Source organism: Hippopotamus amphibius, chromosome 8, assembly GCF_030028045.1.
Source record: "Hippopotamus amphibius kiboko isolate mHipAmp2 chromosome 8, mHipAmp2.hap2, whole genome shotgun sequence".
Taxonomy (NCBI): domain Eukaryota; kingdom Metazoa; phylum Chordata; class Mammalia; order Artiodactyla; family Hippopotamidae; genus Hippopotamus; species Hippopotamus amphibius.
Window position 1 is genome coordinate 125,687,763 of NC_080193.1, and position 11,763 is coordinate 125,699,525.

The 11,763-nt window shown below is 52.8% G+C and overlaps 1 protein-coding gene across 1 annotated transcript; it reads right to left on the reverse strand.

The window, feature by feature from the left end:
• Positions 1 to 8,266: 8,266 nt before the first annotated feature.
• Positions 8,267 to 11,758, reverse strand: HOXD3 (homeobox D3). Its single transcript, XM_057746120.1, has 2 exons — positions 11,218 to 11,758; positions 8,267 to 9,042 (listed from the first exon to the last, which is right to left on the reverse strand). The coding sequence occupies exons 1-2, from the start codon at positions 11,756 to 11,758 to the stop codon at positions 8,285 to 8,287; spliced, it is 1,299 nt and encodes a 432-aa protein (XP_057602103.1). The 3' UTR covers positions 8,267 to 8,284.
• Positions 11,759 to 11,763: the final 5 nt, after the last annotated feature.

Consider the following 11,763-nt stretch of genomic DNA (forward strand, 5'->3'; position numbering starts at 1 on the left):
ATGTTTTCCCTAGGTTTTAGCTTTATATAGGACCCTCGCTTGGAAGTGGTAAAGATAATACCTAAGTGCAGGAGTGCACACTGCTCTAATGATAAACTTATGCGGTAGATACCTTTATTGACTGTTTCATTGATGATGAAACTGAAGGCCAGAAAGATTAAGTGAATTTCTTTGGGTCACACAGTGTATCAGTTAGTAAAGCAGAAGCCAATGTGCAGAGACCTAAACAACTCATTTCCTCTGCAGTCTTCTCTTCCCCCTCCACTGTTCATTTTGGTTGATGACCTGACTACCCCCCTTAGGCGGTCAAAATCAAAACCTAGGGATTAACATCCACAACTCCTTTCACTGATCAGCTGATCACCAAGTCCTGTGACTTCTTCCTCCTAAATGCCTGTCCTCTTCCTTCTTATTAAATTACTTCCTCTCTAGGCTGGATTATGCCAGCAGTCTCTTCCTTTGTTCTTCTTACTTCCTATCTTGCCTTTCTCCCAACAGACACAGTACCCCCAAGAGTCAGCTTTCCAAATATAGATAATAGGTAACCATATGTCCCAGCTTAAAGCCTTCAGTGGCTCTCCCTTGCCTACACGTTACGTCCAGACGCCTTTCCATGGCCCTTACACGACCTCTCTGTCCAGCCAGATGCCCCACTGTGAACTCCTCTCCTTGTTCCAGGTCCACACCTTGCTCTTTCTTCCCTCCCTGCTTTTGTATCTGCTGCTCTCTCCACCTGGTATGTGCCTCCTTCCTGGGCCTAAAAAACTCCTATACTTCAGGGACCCAAAATCACCTCTTCTGAGAAGCCGTTTTTGACGCTATGATACTGTTAGTGGCTCCTTTATTCCAGGACATTTTGGCCACACTTCTGTTATAGCATCTGTCACACTGTTTTAGGATTTAATTCCTTTTCTCCCCCAGTGCATCGAAGGGCATACACCATTAGTGACTCAGTTTTGTATCCCAGAGCCCAGCACAGTACATGCAGGAGCTGTTCAGTAGGTATTGGTGAAGGGAGAGAGGACTCTGAACCAAGGACAAGAGGTCCAGTATTTTAATTGCTCGAGGAGTTCAGGACACTGTTCAAGCCTTAATGCTTCAGCTTATCTCTATCTGAGGAAAATGATAGTAGACCATTTCTCCAGAGCAAGTTATTTCCACCCAAGAGCATGGTGAGAGAGAAGAGGATTGAGGGGAGAGGGAGAAAGCTGGGACTTTCTGTCCAGGGGCTCTTTCCAATGGGCTGAGGCAACACGTCGACTTGAGAAACTTCTCATCGGATGTCACTCAGAACAAAGGTTAAAGACAGGGTAGCCCAGAACGCTCTTAGAATTTATTACAAAGAGGACAACAGGTACCACTCAAGAGAGGGTACAAGAACGCTTCCCCACCGCACTCTCCCGGGCCTTCCTGCTGTGAACAGCTCTAAGGCTGAAGCCTGCACCCCTCCCCCCCTTGTAGTGTATTCCTTTATGGTGTTTCTAAAATGAACCCAACAGAGCAAAAGTAAAAATACTCCAGTCCTTCCTTCACGACATAAAAGAGAGAAGAGGCATATCATTGTGGTTAGTGTTTTAAGTGTATTTTTATGGTTATTCTAAATGGCATTCAAGTTTAGTTCCAAGTTCAATAGAGGCCTCATCCTGCGTCCTCCCGTACAAATCGTCCTGCAGGTAAATGAGAGAACTAAACTAGTTCAGCGTCTCCCCTGAACTCTAACCCCTTGGGACATCTTTTATAACACTCTTTAAAAAAAAGTGTTTGCAAGAACCTTCCAAGCCATTGAGATTTTTCTTGTCCTGCCCACAGAGTTGGATTTGACCCTTTCTGGGGGGCAGCAGCGTTGAGGGCGAGCGGGAGGTGCGTGAGGGGGCGGCGTGGGGTGTGGGCGTCGAGGGGCCTGGGCGCCCCGCGCGGCCCGGGTGCGAGGAGGGGACCGGCCGGCGCTACCGTCGGGCCTCGAGCGCCAGAGCGCGAGGCGGCGGGTCGCGCCCTCCGTTAGCGCTCAGCCTGCGTGCCTGCGTCTCCTCCGCTTGCGGTTTCTGGTCGGATCCCAGCTGGCCCGGACTTGCTACGAAGGAGGAGGAACCGCTGTCGAGCGAAAAGTGCACACCGGTGATTGATGAACTCTTAATAGGACTCACCTCTCCCGCCCCCGCCCCAGACACACACGCAGAGCAGGCCTTCACCCCAGCTCCTCCCCCGGCCTCCCCGCGGGCTAGGGGGACGCGGTCGCCAGCCGGCCGGGGGGTGAACTCACCGTTTGTCTTTCGGAAAGTGTTCCAGGTGGATGAGGAACACCCGCCCGCCCGCCGCTCCGCGCCGCGCCTCCCGTGCCCGCCGCCGCCGCCGCCGCCGCCGCCAGGAGAGCGGATCGAGCGCGCGTCACAGGGCGCGGGCCGTGCCGGCCTTTGTGCCGCGCCACCGCCCCACCGCCCCGGGGAGGCGGCGGCTATTGTTCGCCGCGGGGGTGGGAGGTGCTCGGACTCGGGGTCCACGCCAGCCCCCTCCCCAGTGTGTCCACAGGTTCCAGGATGGGTTGGGGGCCTCCTTTGTGTGTTTGCTGCAGGCGGCGGCGATGATGCCGTTGCTGCCCCAGCGGGTTAGCAGACGCGGGTACGGGAGGTCAGTCCTGGCTCTGCCACCGCCTGGAGCTCAGCGCAACCGACCCAGTTTCCCGCTCGGCCCTTGGGCCCTTGGTGGGGGGGGTGGGATGTGGTATTTGTAGGGCAGCGTTCTGAACAATAGAGCCATCAAAAGGCCTTCTCCCTGCCTCCGCAGAAGTCAGGGACACTCTTCTCCCCTTCTTCAAAAAGGCCCTGGCCCAACAGGCCTTCTTGGCCCTGTTTTAGCCCCGCACCCCCAGCAAAACACACCGCATCTGTTCCAGGGTTCCCCATACATCCTGATTTAAATGAAGATCTCCTCCTTGGACTCTTACTAATGTTAAAATCCTATTCTCACGATTTCCCAGATGTTATTTTTCCATAAAAATGACCTAGGCTAGATATAGGAACCAGTTGAGATATTTTGCCACAAGATCTGGAACAAGACTTATGTAGTATCTCCCATGCTGATCTCCTGGGGACCCTTCACCTGCTTCTGCTGCTGCAAATGACTGGACATCCATTTACCTTGGTTTTTCTTCATGTGTGGAAACCTTTTGTTCACTATGCTTCAGGCTGGACCTGGCCTGAAAGCGGTTCTTTGTACTTTCCCAACTTGCCAAGGTGAGTATGAGACCTGAGGGAAGTATTTAGGCATAGGCTTTGGGCCAGGTATATAAATCCATTATGGCACCAATGTTGGGCCCCCCAAATAAGGGCATTTGTAGCTGGAGTAGAATACAAAGGAGCAATGACAACTAAGAGTTCATCCTCTGTGATGATCCTCTCCACCACCAGCATCACCACTGCAGTGAGTGCAAGAGGATTCATCTACCCCATCTTTTTTCTCTCCATCCAGGCCTTCTGCAAGAGAGATCTAAATGAGCCAGTCCTCAGAGGTGGTGAGGGTGTGTGGCTGGTGACTCAGTCTCAGCTCCTGTGCCCAAAGGGTCTAGGAATAGGTCTGCTCACCCAGGCCATAGCTAAACCCCTCTCTGGGAAGTTGCAGTGCCCTGAAGTAATCAGGCTGGAGGCCTGTGGGGCTGGAGCCTTGTGTCTCTTTTGATTTTTATTTAATATAAACTTCTGTTTATCCTATTCTTTTCTTCCAGTTTCTGCAAGAAGGACCAGAGTAATGCCAAGAGTTGCCAGATGAAGAGGACTTTCTGGATCTGTAACTGGGATTAACTCATTCTTGACTTAAGGAGGAAGTTTCAGCTAATTCTTAGGATAAAGTCAAAACAGGCCTGTGACTGTCCCTTGAATATCTATGGTGTAAACAAGCTTCTGGCTTCCCCAGGTCAAGCTGAGAAACACTTTTTATTAGAATGTTGGGTTTCTTCTTTGTTATTCAAACGTACACCCACACACATCCTCTTCACCCTCCCTAATGAAAAACCTCAACAGATGGGGAGCCTAGGCTCTCAAGCCTGCTGGCTGAGATGATCACTTCACTCAAGGGTCACTTGGCTGGTACAGAATGGGGGAGGGAGAAGGGATGAGTAGCTAGTAGTGTTAATCACTATTTTTTAGTACTCCTTACAGACAGAAATTCAAAAAAATCCTTTTAAGCAAGGTTAGCAGCCTCTGGGGCCTGGGAAACCAATCTGGCTGATGTGCCTGTGATAGGGACTAGGCATGGGTTGCTCCAAGGGGAAAGTACTTGCTCTGTATTCTCTCCCTCTCTCATTTGAAAGCCTATACAAAGAAATGGTACAAATGGATGGTTAACTTAATGATTCCACCAGAGGTGGATTTTTCTCTGTCAGGTCCCTGGATAAGGGTGAGGTCTGAAAGCCAGGAGGTAGGATGTGTAATCGCCCTTTCTTGCCACCTTTCCAGGGGCCAGGACTACTCTCTAAGTCTTTCCTCTGCAACTTCCTCATGCCCCTGGCCAGCTCACTTGGGTCCTCTCAACTGCACTCCAGGCTGGGCCCTGAGTTTCTCCTCTTGGTAGGGCCGGCTCTCCCTCTGCCTAAATCTTTTCCCACCCCCGCCTCCCATTTTGCAGCTGGCCATTGCAGCTATCTCACCTGCTTTCATTCACGTTTGATTGTTTCGACCGAACAACCAAGGGCTCCCAAATGACTGCCCTCCCCCCCCGCCCCCCGCTCCCATCCGTGGGCCTGGGCTTCAGGCCCTTGACCCCCCTTTCTTCAGGTCCCAGGAGAATCCCCCATAACCTCCCTGATTCCACCTCCCTCAAAGCGGCCTCTGTAGGAAAAAGGCAGAGCTGGTCACGGCCAGAGCCAAAGAGCCATTTCCTCCCCTCGGGCAAACGAGGTGAACCTCCTGGAGCCCAAAGCCCGCAGCGAGGCCGGCCCCTCCCCACCTGCGGGGGTCGGCCCCCGCGCCGCCTTTGTGCGGCCTCCCCGCCGCGGGGCCCGAGGGAAGCGGCGCGCACAATGGCGCCGCCGCTCCCGGAAGACGCGCTGCTCCGGGCACCCTCGACCCAGCGCCCCGTGGCGAGGGGCCAGCAGCCTCGAGGCCGTGGTGAGCTCCCCACGGCACGGCCCCCCGCGCGCCACTCCCGGGAAGCAGCCTCGGTCCGGGGTGGTGGTTTCCTTCCGCTGCCAACTTGCCCCTTGCCGCTGCAGGTCCTCCCGGGGAGAGGGAGAGAGAGAGGCCTGGGCCCGGGGCGCCCCTCCCCCACGCTCCTTTCTCTGCTGCTCCGAGAGCCGGGAGGGAGGAGGCGGGCGCCTTCGCAGATAGAGCAGCTATTGTGACCTTCCCTCGTAGAGCGGGAACCCAGCCGGCTGTGTACCGGCGGGGGAGGAGGCGACCGTGTGCAAACCTCGGGGTTTGCGGGGGTGGCACTGGGAAATAAAGGTTTGCAACCTCGGGCAGTTGGGCCCTTCAGAGGGTGTGTGGTTGTGCTTCGACTCCGGTGCTTCCTAACACTAATTGCAGGCTCAAAAGGAGCAGAATTTATGGCGGAGGCCAAGGCGGCTTGTTTATAATTTATGAAGTTTTAAATGGCTGTGTGCGGGCTCCAGCTCTCGCCCTGGCCGGCGGCCGCGCGGGAAGCGCCCTCCCCGGACTCGCCGCCGCCCCCACTAGCGCCGGGAGCCACCGAGTGTGGTCATGACGACGCTCACGCCAGGGGCAGGAACGGGGCCATCCCAGCTGCTCTCAGAAGCCTCGGGGAACCTTTCTCCAGAGGTGAGAGAGGACCGCAGGTTTGTCCCAAGAGAACTCCCACCCCACTAGCGAGAGGTGCTTCGGGGCGGCTGCGGCTGCTGGAGAAGGAGCCCCCAACCCCGTGCTTCTTTGGAGCCTGAATGAGAGAGGAGGCTGATGTCAGCCGGGCTAGACACCGTTTAAAATCTAATCCATGAAACCCTAAGCCGCAGATGACACTTTGGGGCCTTGCAGACACCCGCAGACTCAGCAGAAACTCCTGCGGTAACACACCGCGCTGGAAAACGCCTGCAGCCGTGATGCATTATGTATTTTTATTATTATTTATGGTAGGAAGAGGAGATGAGGGAAAACCGGGCTGAATCTAAACAGCCTGACAATTCATCTATTTAATATTTAGCCAGTTAAGAAAGGTTGTTGTAATCCCTGCAAGGCAGCAAGCTCTTCTTTGATTTCCCTAATAGCTTTAAAAAATAATTTCTTACAAGACAATTAGAAATTCTGCCTATGGATGCAAATTTCATAGAAAAACAATTTTAAGCCTTGAAAGTGGGTAAAATATCCCTTCGGTTGAAGTCATTTATTCGGTTGAAGTCACTTCTACAACATGTATACTTTAAACCTGCTCGGATAAAATGAAATTTAGCAAAAAGGATAATCCCCTCCCGCCCCCAATCTAACATGCCATTTTAAAAACAGCACAAAGGAACAAGGAAACAAAATATTATTTTGAGCCATCATTATTTAGCGAAACACAAACATCCAAATAGAAACGATTGTTGTTCCACCAGAAGATTAGAAGTTAAATTATTTCCACACAATAAGAATTTCACCTTGTGTCACCGGGGATGTAGTAGGAGCTGCATTATTTGTCAAACCAAATAGAGATGCGTGGGCCCACTCTGCTGAAATACAAAAGAATTGAACCTTATCTGAAGGCGTTTTCTGCGTGCCTCCTCCTAGAGAAGTGGGTGTAAGTAGTCCGCCCCAGCTAAAACCACGCTAATATTTACAAAATGGTTATAAATCCTCAAAGACATTTTGCCCATTTTGTACAAAGAAACAGGAGTAAACAAAGTGTTTATACTTGTTATGTTCCATTAATGAAACTTTTATTACTTTACATTGTGGGGAACGTTTGTTTTCTTTAGAAATGAACCACTGACTTATATATAAGGAAAATGTGACAGCACTTCCTAGAGAAAAAGCTTAGGTGCATGGCTTCAAAAGATCATTTCTTTTCTTGCATCTTAGCTTTTTCACAGCTCAATTCTTCTTATGACTTCTCTTGTGTCTTTTCTTTGATTGTCAGTTTTCTTTCAAAGTTTACTTTTTACTACTTAATGCAAAAAAGTGAGCTCTGGCCTCCCCACTGTAAGTGCAATCTAAAAAAGTGGATTTGTGTCTAGAAAGAGGGCAATAGAAACAGCAAAACAGGCAGCAGTGAAACACCCTACCCAGATCATCCCACTCAGAACATTTCTAGGTTTGCATCCTCAGATATCCGCCCCCCCAACCTAAAATCAATAGCTAGAATGTAATCAACTATCCCCGGAATCAATTTGTGTACTGGACTCCAAATAAGTGGGAAAAATATTTCAAAGGGTCAGGCTATTGGGGGGCCTTCCACTGGGATTGTGCACAAGATAAAGGCAGAGTGATCTACTTGCAAGTGTGCGTGATTAACACAGATGCACTTCCGACTGAGAAATTTTTTTATTCTAAATATTTGTTCAGATAGTACCAGACAATTTGAAATCAATAAACTGTGTCGAGTGGCGAGGGCTGTGGCTGTTGGGAAAAGAAAAACGGGTGTCGTGCCACGCCATGGGGCCGCCGGACTCTACCCGTGAAGGATAATTTGCGGTCTTAATCCTTTACATCAACTACAAACACCAGCCACGGTTACAACTGTTCAAAACTACTCTCTCAACTAATTCAGACCAAGGGGACTAAAGAGGTGAAATGTGGCCCCCAGGGCCTGGGAGCGCGTTCCTAAACTCGGCTGGAGAATTCTACAAATATACACATAAATACATTAAGACGAGGATAAATAATCAGCAAAACGAAATGACTCGCTTCAAATAATAAATACAGATCGTTGAGTCCGATGCAATCCTTATGGGACGGGAAGAAGCATATAAATTAGGGTCTCCGCAACTAAACTAGACGCGGGCCATGCCCGGACTCCCCGGGTTATGGCCCCTCTGCAGGGCGCGCCGCCGATGGATCTCAGACTTACCTTCAGGACACCACTGCCAGATTAGAGTCCCTCGGTCTGCAGTACGTGGCACTGTCAGGCTTACAGAGGAGAATCCTGGCGGCTGATTCATGGCGAGTCACCCAAAGCAGGGCGCACGTGGAGAAGAGGCCCAGGCGCCTGCGCCTCGGCCGCTGTTGGCCCGAGACCGGGAGGCAGCGACCGAGCCAGAGCGGGGGGGGGGGGGTCACCGAGCTGCCCCGCGGGCCCCGCCCGCCACCCCCGCCACCAAAGCAAAAGAGGTAATCGCGCCGCGAGTTCGGGCCGGTGGCGGCCGCTACAGATGCGTCAGTTTGGGGGCCTCGGGCAGGCGTCCCTGAGACGAGTGGTGGGCCGAGAGATCTGTGTAGGTGGGATGAGGGTCACACGGTCCGTGGTGGTGGTTGCCGGGAATCTGCGCGGCGCAACTGTAGTCCACGCTGGCTGAAGATGGGTGCGAGAGGTGGCCCAGGTTGAAGACGGGCCCGGACGCGGGCGCCATGGAGTCGACGAAGTTGCCGCCCACGTACACCGGGCTGCCCTGCAGGTTGGCGCTGGCAAAGCCGCCGCCGTTGCTCGCCATGGGGTGGGGCTCGAACTCGGGCGCCGCGTAGCGCTTCTGCTGCGGCAGGCAGCTGCTGAGCGGCGCCGTGTAGGCGGCCAGGCCGTACATGTTGGGCTGAGATTTGGCGAAGGCGGGCGGCGAGGGCGCGTCGTAGGCCAGGCCGGGCACGGGTGGCAGCTGGCCTGAGTAGGCCACGTGGCCCGCGGCACCGCCGAGCGGCGGGCTGCGCTCCGGGGACTGACCGGCCGGCGAGTGCAGGATGCCTTTGGCCTTCTGGTCCTTCTTGTACTTCATGCGCCGGTTCTGGAACCAGATCTTGATCTGCCGCTCGGTGAGGTTCAGCAGGTTGGCCATCTCCACGCGGCGTGGCCGGCACAAGTAGCGGTTGAAGTGGAATTCCTTCTCCAGCTCCACCAGCTGTGCACTTGTGTACGCCGTGCGCACCCGCTTGGACGCTGGGCCCGGCGGGCTCTTGTCCTCGCAGCTCTCTCCTGGGCAAGGAGGGAGAGAGAGGGGACGCTGAGCGGGAGAAGTGGGGACACCCTGGGCCGGAGAGGGGTGCTTCCCTGGCTCCTTCCTCTTCCTCCACCCCTCCTCCCACCTTAATCCCGCTGGAGCGGGGGAGGGGCGTTTGAGAGGTGAGCTTCCAAGAACTCACAGGCCCCAGGCCTACCTATCAGTGGCACCTGAAACTCCCATCTGCCTTCTGAAGAAGTGCAACTCATTCTGCCCCACCCCCTCCCCTTCAGCCTAGTCCATCATCCCGTCCCAAAGGCTGAGGAGTTTAATGAGAGACTAGTAGCAGCTGGTAAGTCCTCTCCCCCTGTCAAAGAAGGGCCAGACTTCTTTGAACACTCCTTCCAGCCTCTGCTGCTGGGAAGGGGGGTGGGAGGGGTGGCTGGAGGCAGCCCCAAACTGCCTGGCTCCTGGGCAAAGCACCCCAAGCGCAGAATGAGGGTGGAGATCTTGGCACCTCACTCCAGCTCAGCTGTACCATGGGCTCAGTACGCAAATGCAGGGAGGTGACAGACGATAAAAATACAACCCCAGAGTTTTAGGGGATCCAAGGCCAGGCTAGGCATATTTTGAGTATTGCAATGCTAGGAGTGGCAGCCTCAGCACTGGCTTCCACTACCCCTGCCACCTCTCAGCAGCTTGTCTACTCCCTCCCTGGGAAGACAAATGGATTTCTCCTGGGAGGGAGGGCCTGGGTGTGCAGCTGGGAAGGAGGGGTAGGTGAAGGAGCTTACAGACTTGAAGACACTCTAGGAGCAGCAGCCCCAGAGAGCAGGAGGCAAATCAGATATCTGATAACAAGCTAAGGACATCCCAGGCCTCAAGCTAGCCCTGGACCTGGGAGCTAGTTCATCTACCTGAAGATAAAGTGCATCACAGAACACAAGGCCAGAAAAGTTCAGGAACCAAGCAGGCCGAGCAGAGCAGAGAGAGACAGAAGGCCTCAGAGCTTCTGGTCCCGCCTGTCTTCTTTCACACACACTAAATGGACCTACGGAAAATCTGCTTAACTCCGAGGTCTCCCTTTCCAGGGAGAAACCCCCAAGGCTGCTCCTGCTTCAGAGTACATCCTCTTCCCCTAGGATATGTGCCTCTACATTAGGCATTTGCTGGGATGGGGGGAATTGAGCTGGGGTGGGCTAAGTAGAGTGCCATGGTTATTCTTTGCAGACCCTAGTTGGCTTCAGGTGTGCCATTTGGGGTTTTTGTTTGGTTTTTGTGGTATTTTGGTTTTAGGGTTTTTTTTTTTTTCTTTTTTCGTTTTGGGGTTTTTTGTTTTGGTTTGGTTTGGTTTGGTTGTTTTGGCCTTGCCTCTCAGCTTGAGAGATCTTAGTTCCCCAATCAGGGGTTGAACCTGTGCCTTGGGCAGTGAAAGTGCTGAGTCCTAACCACTGAACCAGGGAATTCCCCAGGTGTGCCATATTGTAGTTTTGTTATCTTGGGCAAGTGACTTGTCATCTCTAACAGTTTCCTTATCTGTAAAATGGGTGTTTTATCATATACCTACCTCAAAGGGTTCTTTGGAAAATTAAATTAGACAATGGTTGTAAAGCACTTAACATGGTTCTTGTCATAGCATTCCATAGACTTTAGTTCCTATTAATTTAAGGGAGTGGGATTCATGTGACATGGGCTATATAACCACCTGGGCTTGGAGATGATAGTATCTATCTTCAAGTTTTGAAGAACTATTGGCTGGAAGAAGGAGTTGAGTTATGATCAGCAGCCCAGGAAAGCAGATACTAGGGCAGTATAAGGAAAAGCTGTCTATAAATAACTATGAGACGTGTCCAGCAATGGTGCCGGCAGCTTGGAATGGACATCAGCACCCTGTAACTTTAAGGATGTGACTATAATCAGAGACACTAAAAAGAAAGAACAGGGAGTTTCCTGGTGGTCTAGTGGTTAGGATTCAGCACTTTCACTGCCATGGCCCAGGTTCAATCCCTGCAATCCCTGGTCAGGGAACTGAGATCCCTCAAGTTGCACAGCGCAGCCAAAAAAATTTTTTTTTTTCTGCACAAGGAGTTTAGACATATGGCCTCCAAAGTTGTACTTCCAGCCCTGAGCCTCTTAATTCCTAGGTGAGCTAGTTTCTTGGGGTCAGTCTGGGGGACTTAGCCCAGGGATGAGCCCCCTCAGAGAGCTACCTGCAGTGGCACAGCTGCTCTTCTGCTTGGAGTTCTGTCGGGACTCTTTCATCCAGGGAAAGATCTGCTTGCTGATGGTGGCTGAGGAGCCAGAAGCATTGGGCCCACCCTTGGCCTTCTTGGCAGGTACTCCACCTCCAGGGTTGGTGGGTGAGGAAGGGGGCAGGGCTGGTGGTGGAGGAGGGGGTTGTGGTGGCTGCTGCTCTGAGTTCAGACCAGGAGGCTGGCTGCCACCCCCCCCACCCTGGCTGTTCCCAGTACCAGGCCTCATGCAGCTTCCATTGAGTTCAGCCCCCTTGTGGGCTGGGGCTCGCAGAGGTGCAGAGCTCTGGATGGAGCAGGCAGAGCCCCGGTAATCAGTGTCCAGGGAGTTGGCAGCAGCAGGGGGAGGATAAGGCTGATGGGGGGCACTGTAGCCATAAGTGTCAGCAGCTTTGCTGTAGCCATAGCCTCCGAAGAGTCCTGGGTTTTCATAGTAAGCCGCCTTCTGCATCTTGTACTCAGGAAGCTCCAGGGCCTGCTGACCCTGCTCAAATAACATTGACC

Excerpts from the sequence above, each read along its gene's own strand:
- HOXD3 (XM_057746120.1), bottom strand. The coding sequence starts at position 11,758 with ATGTTATTTGAGCAGGGTCAGCAGGCCCTGGAGCTTCCTGAGTACAAG. Across the intron at positions 9,043-11,217 it reads GAGCAGCTGTGCCACTGCAG|GAGAGAGCTGCGAGGACAAG; the intron begins GTAGCTCTCTGA and ends CTCCTTGCCCAG.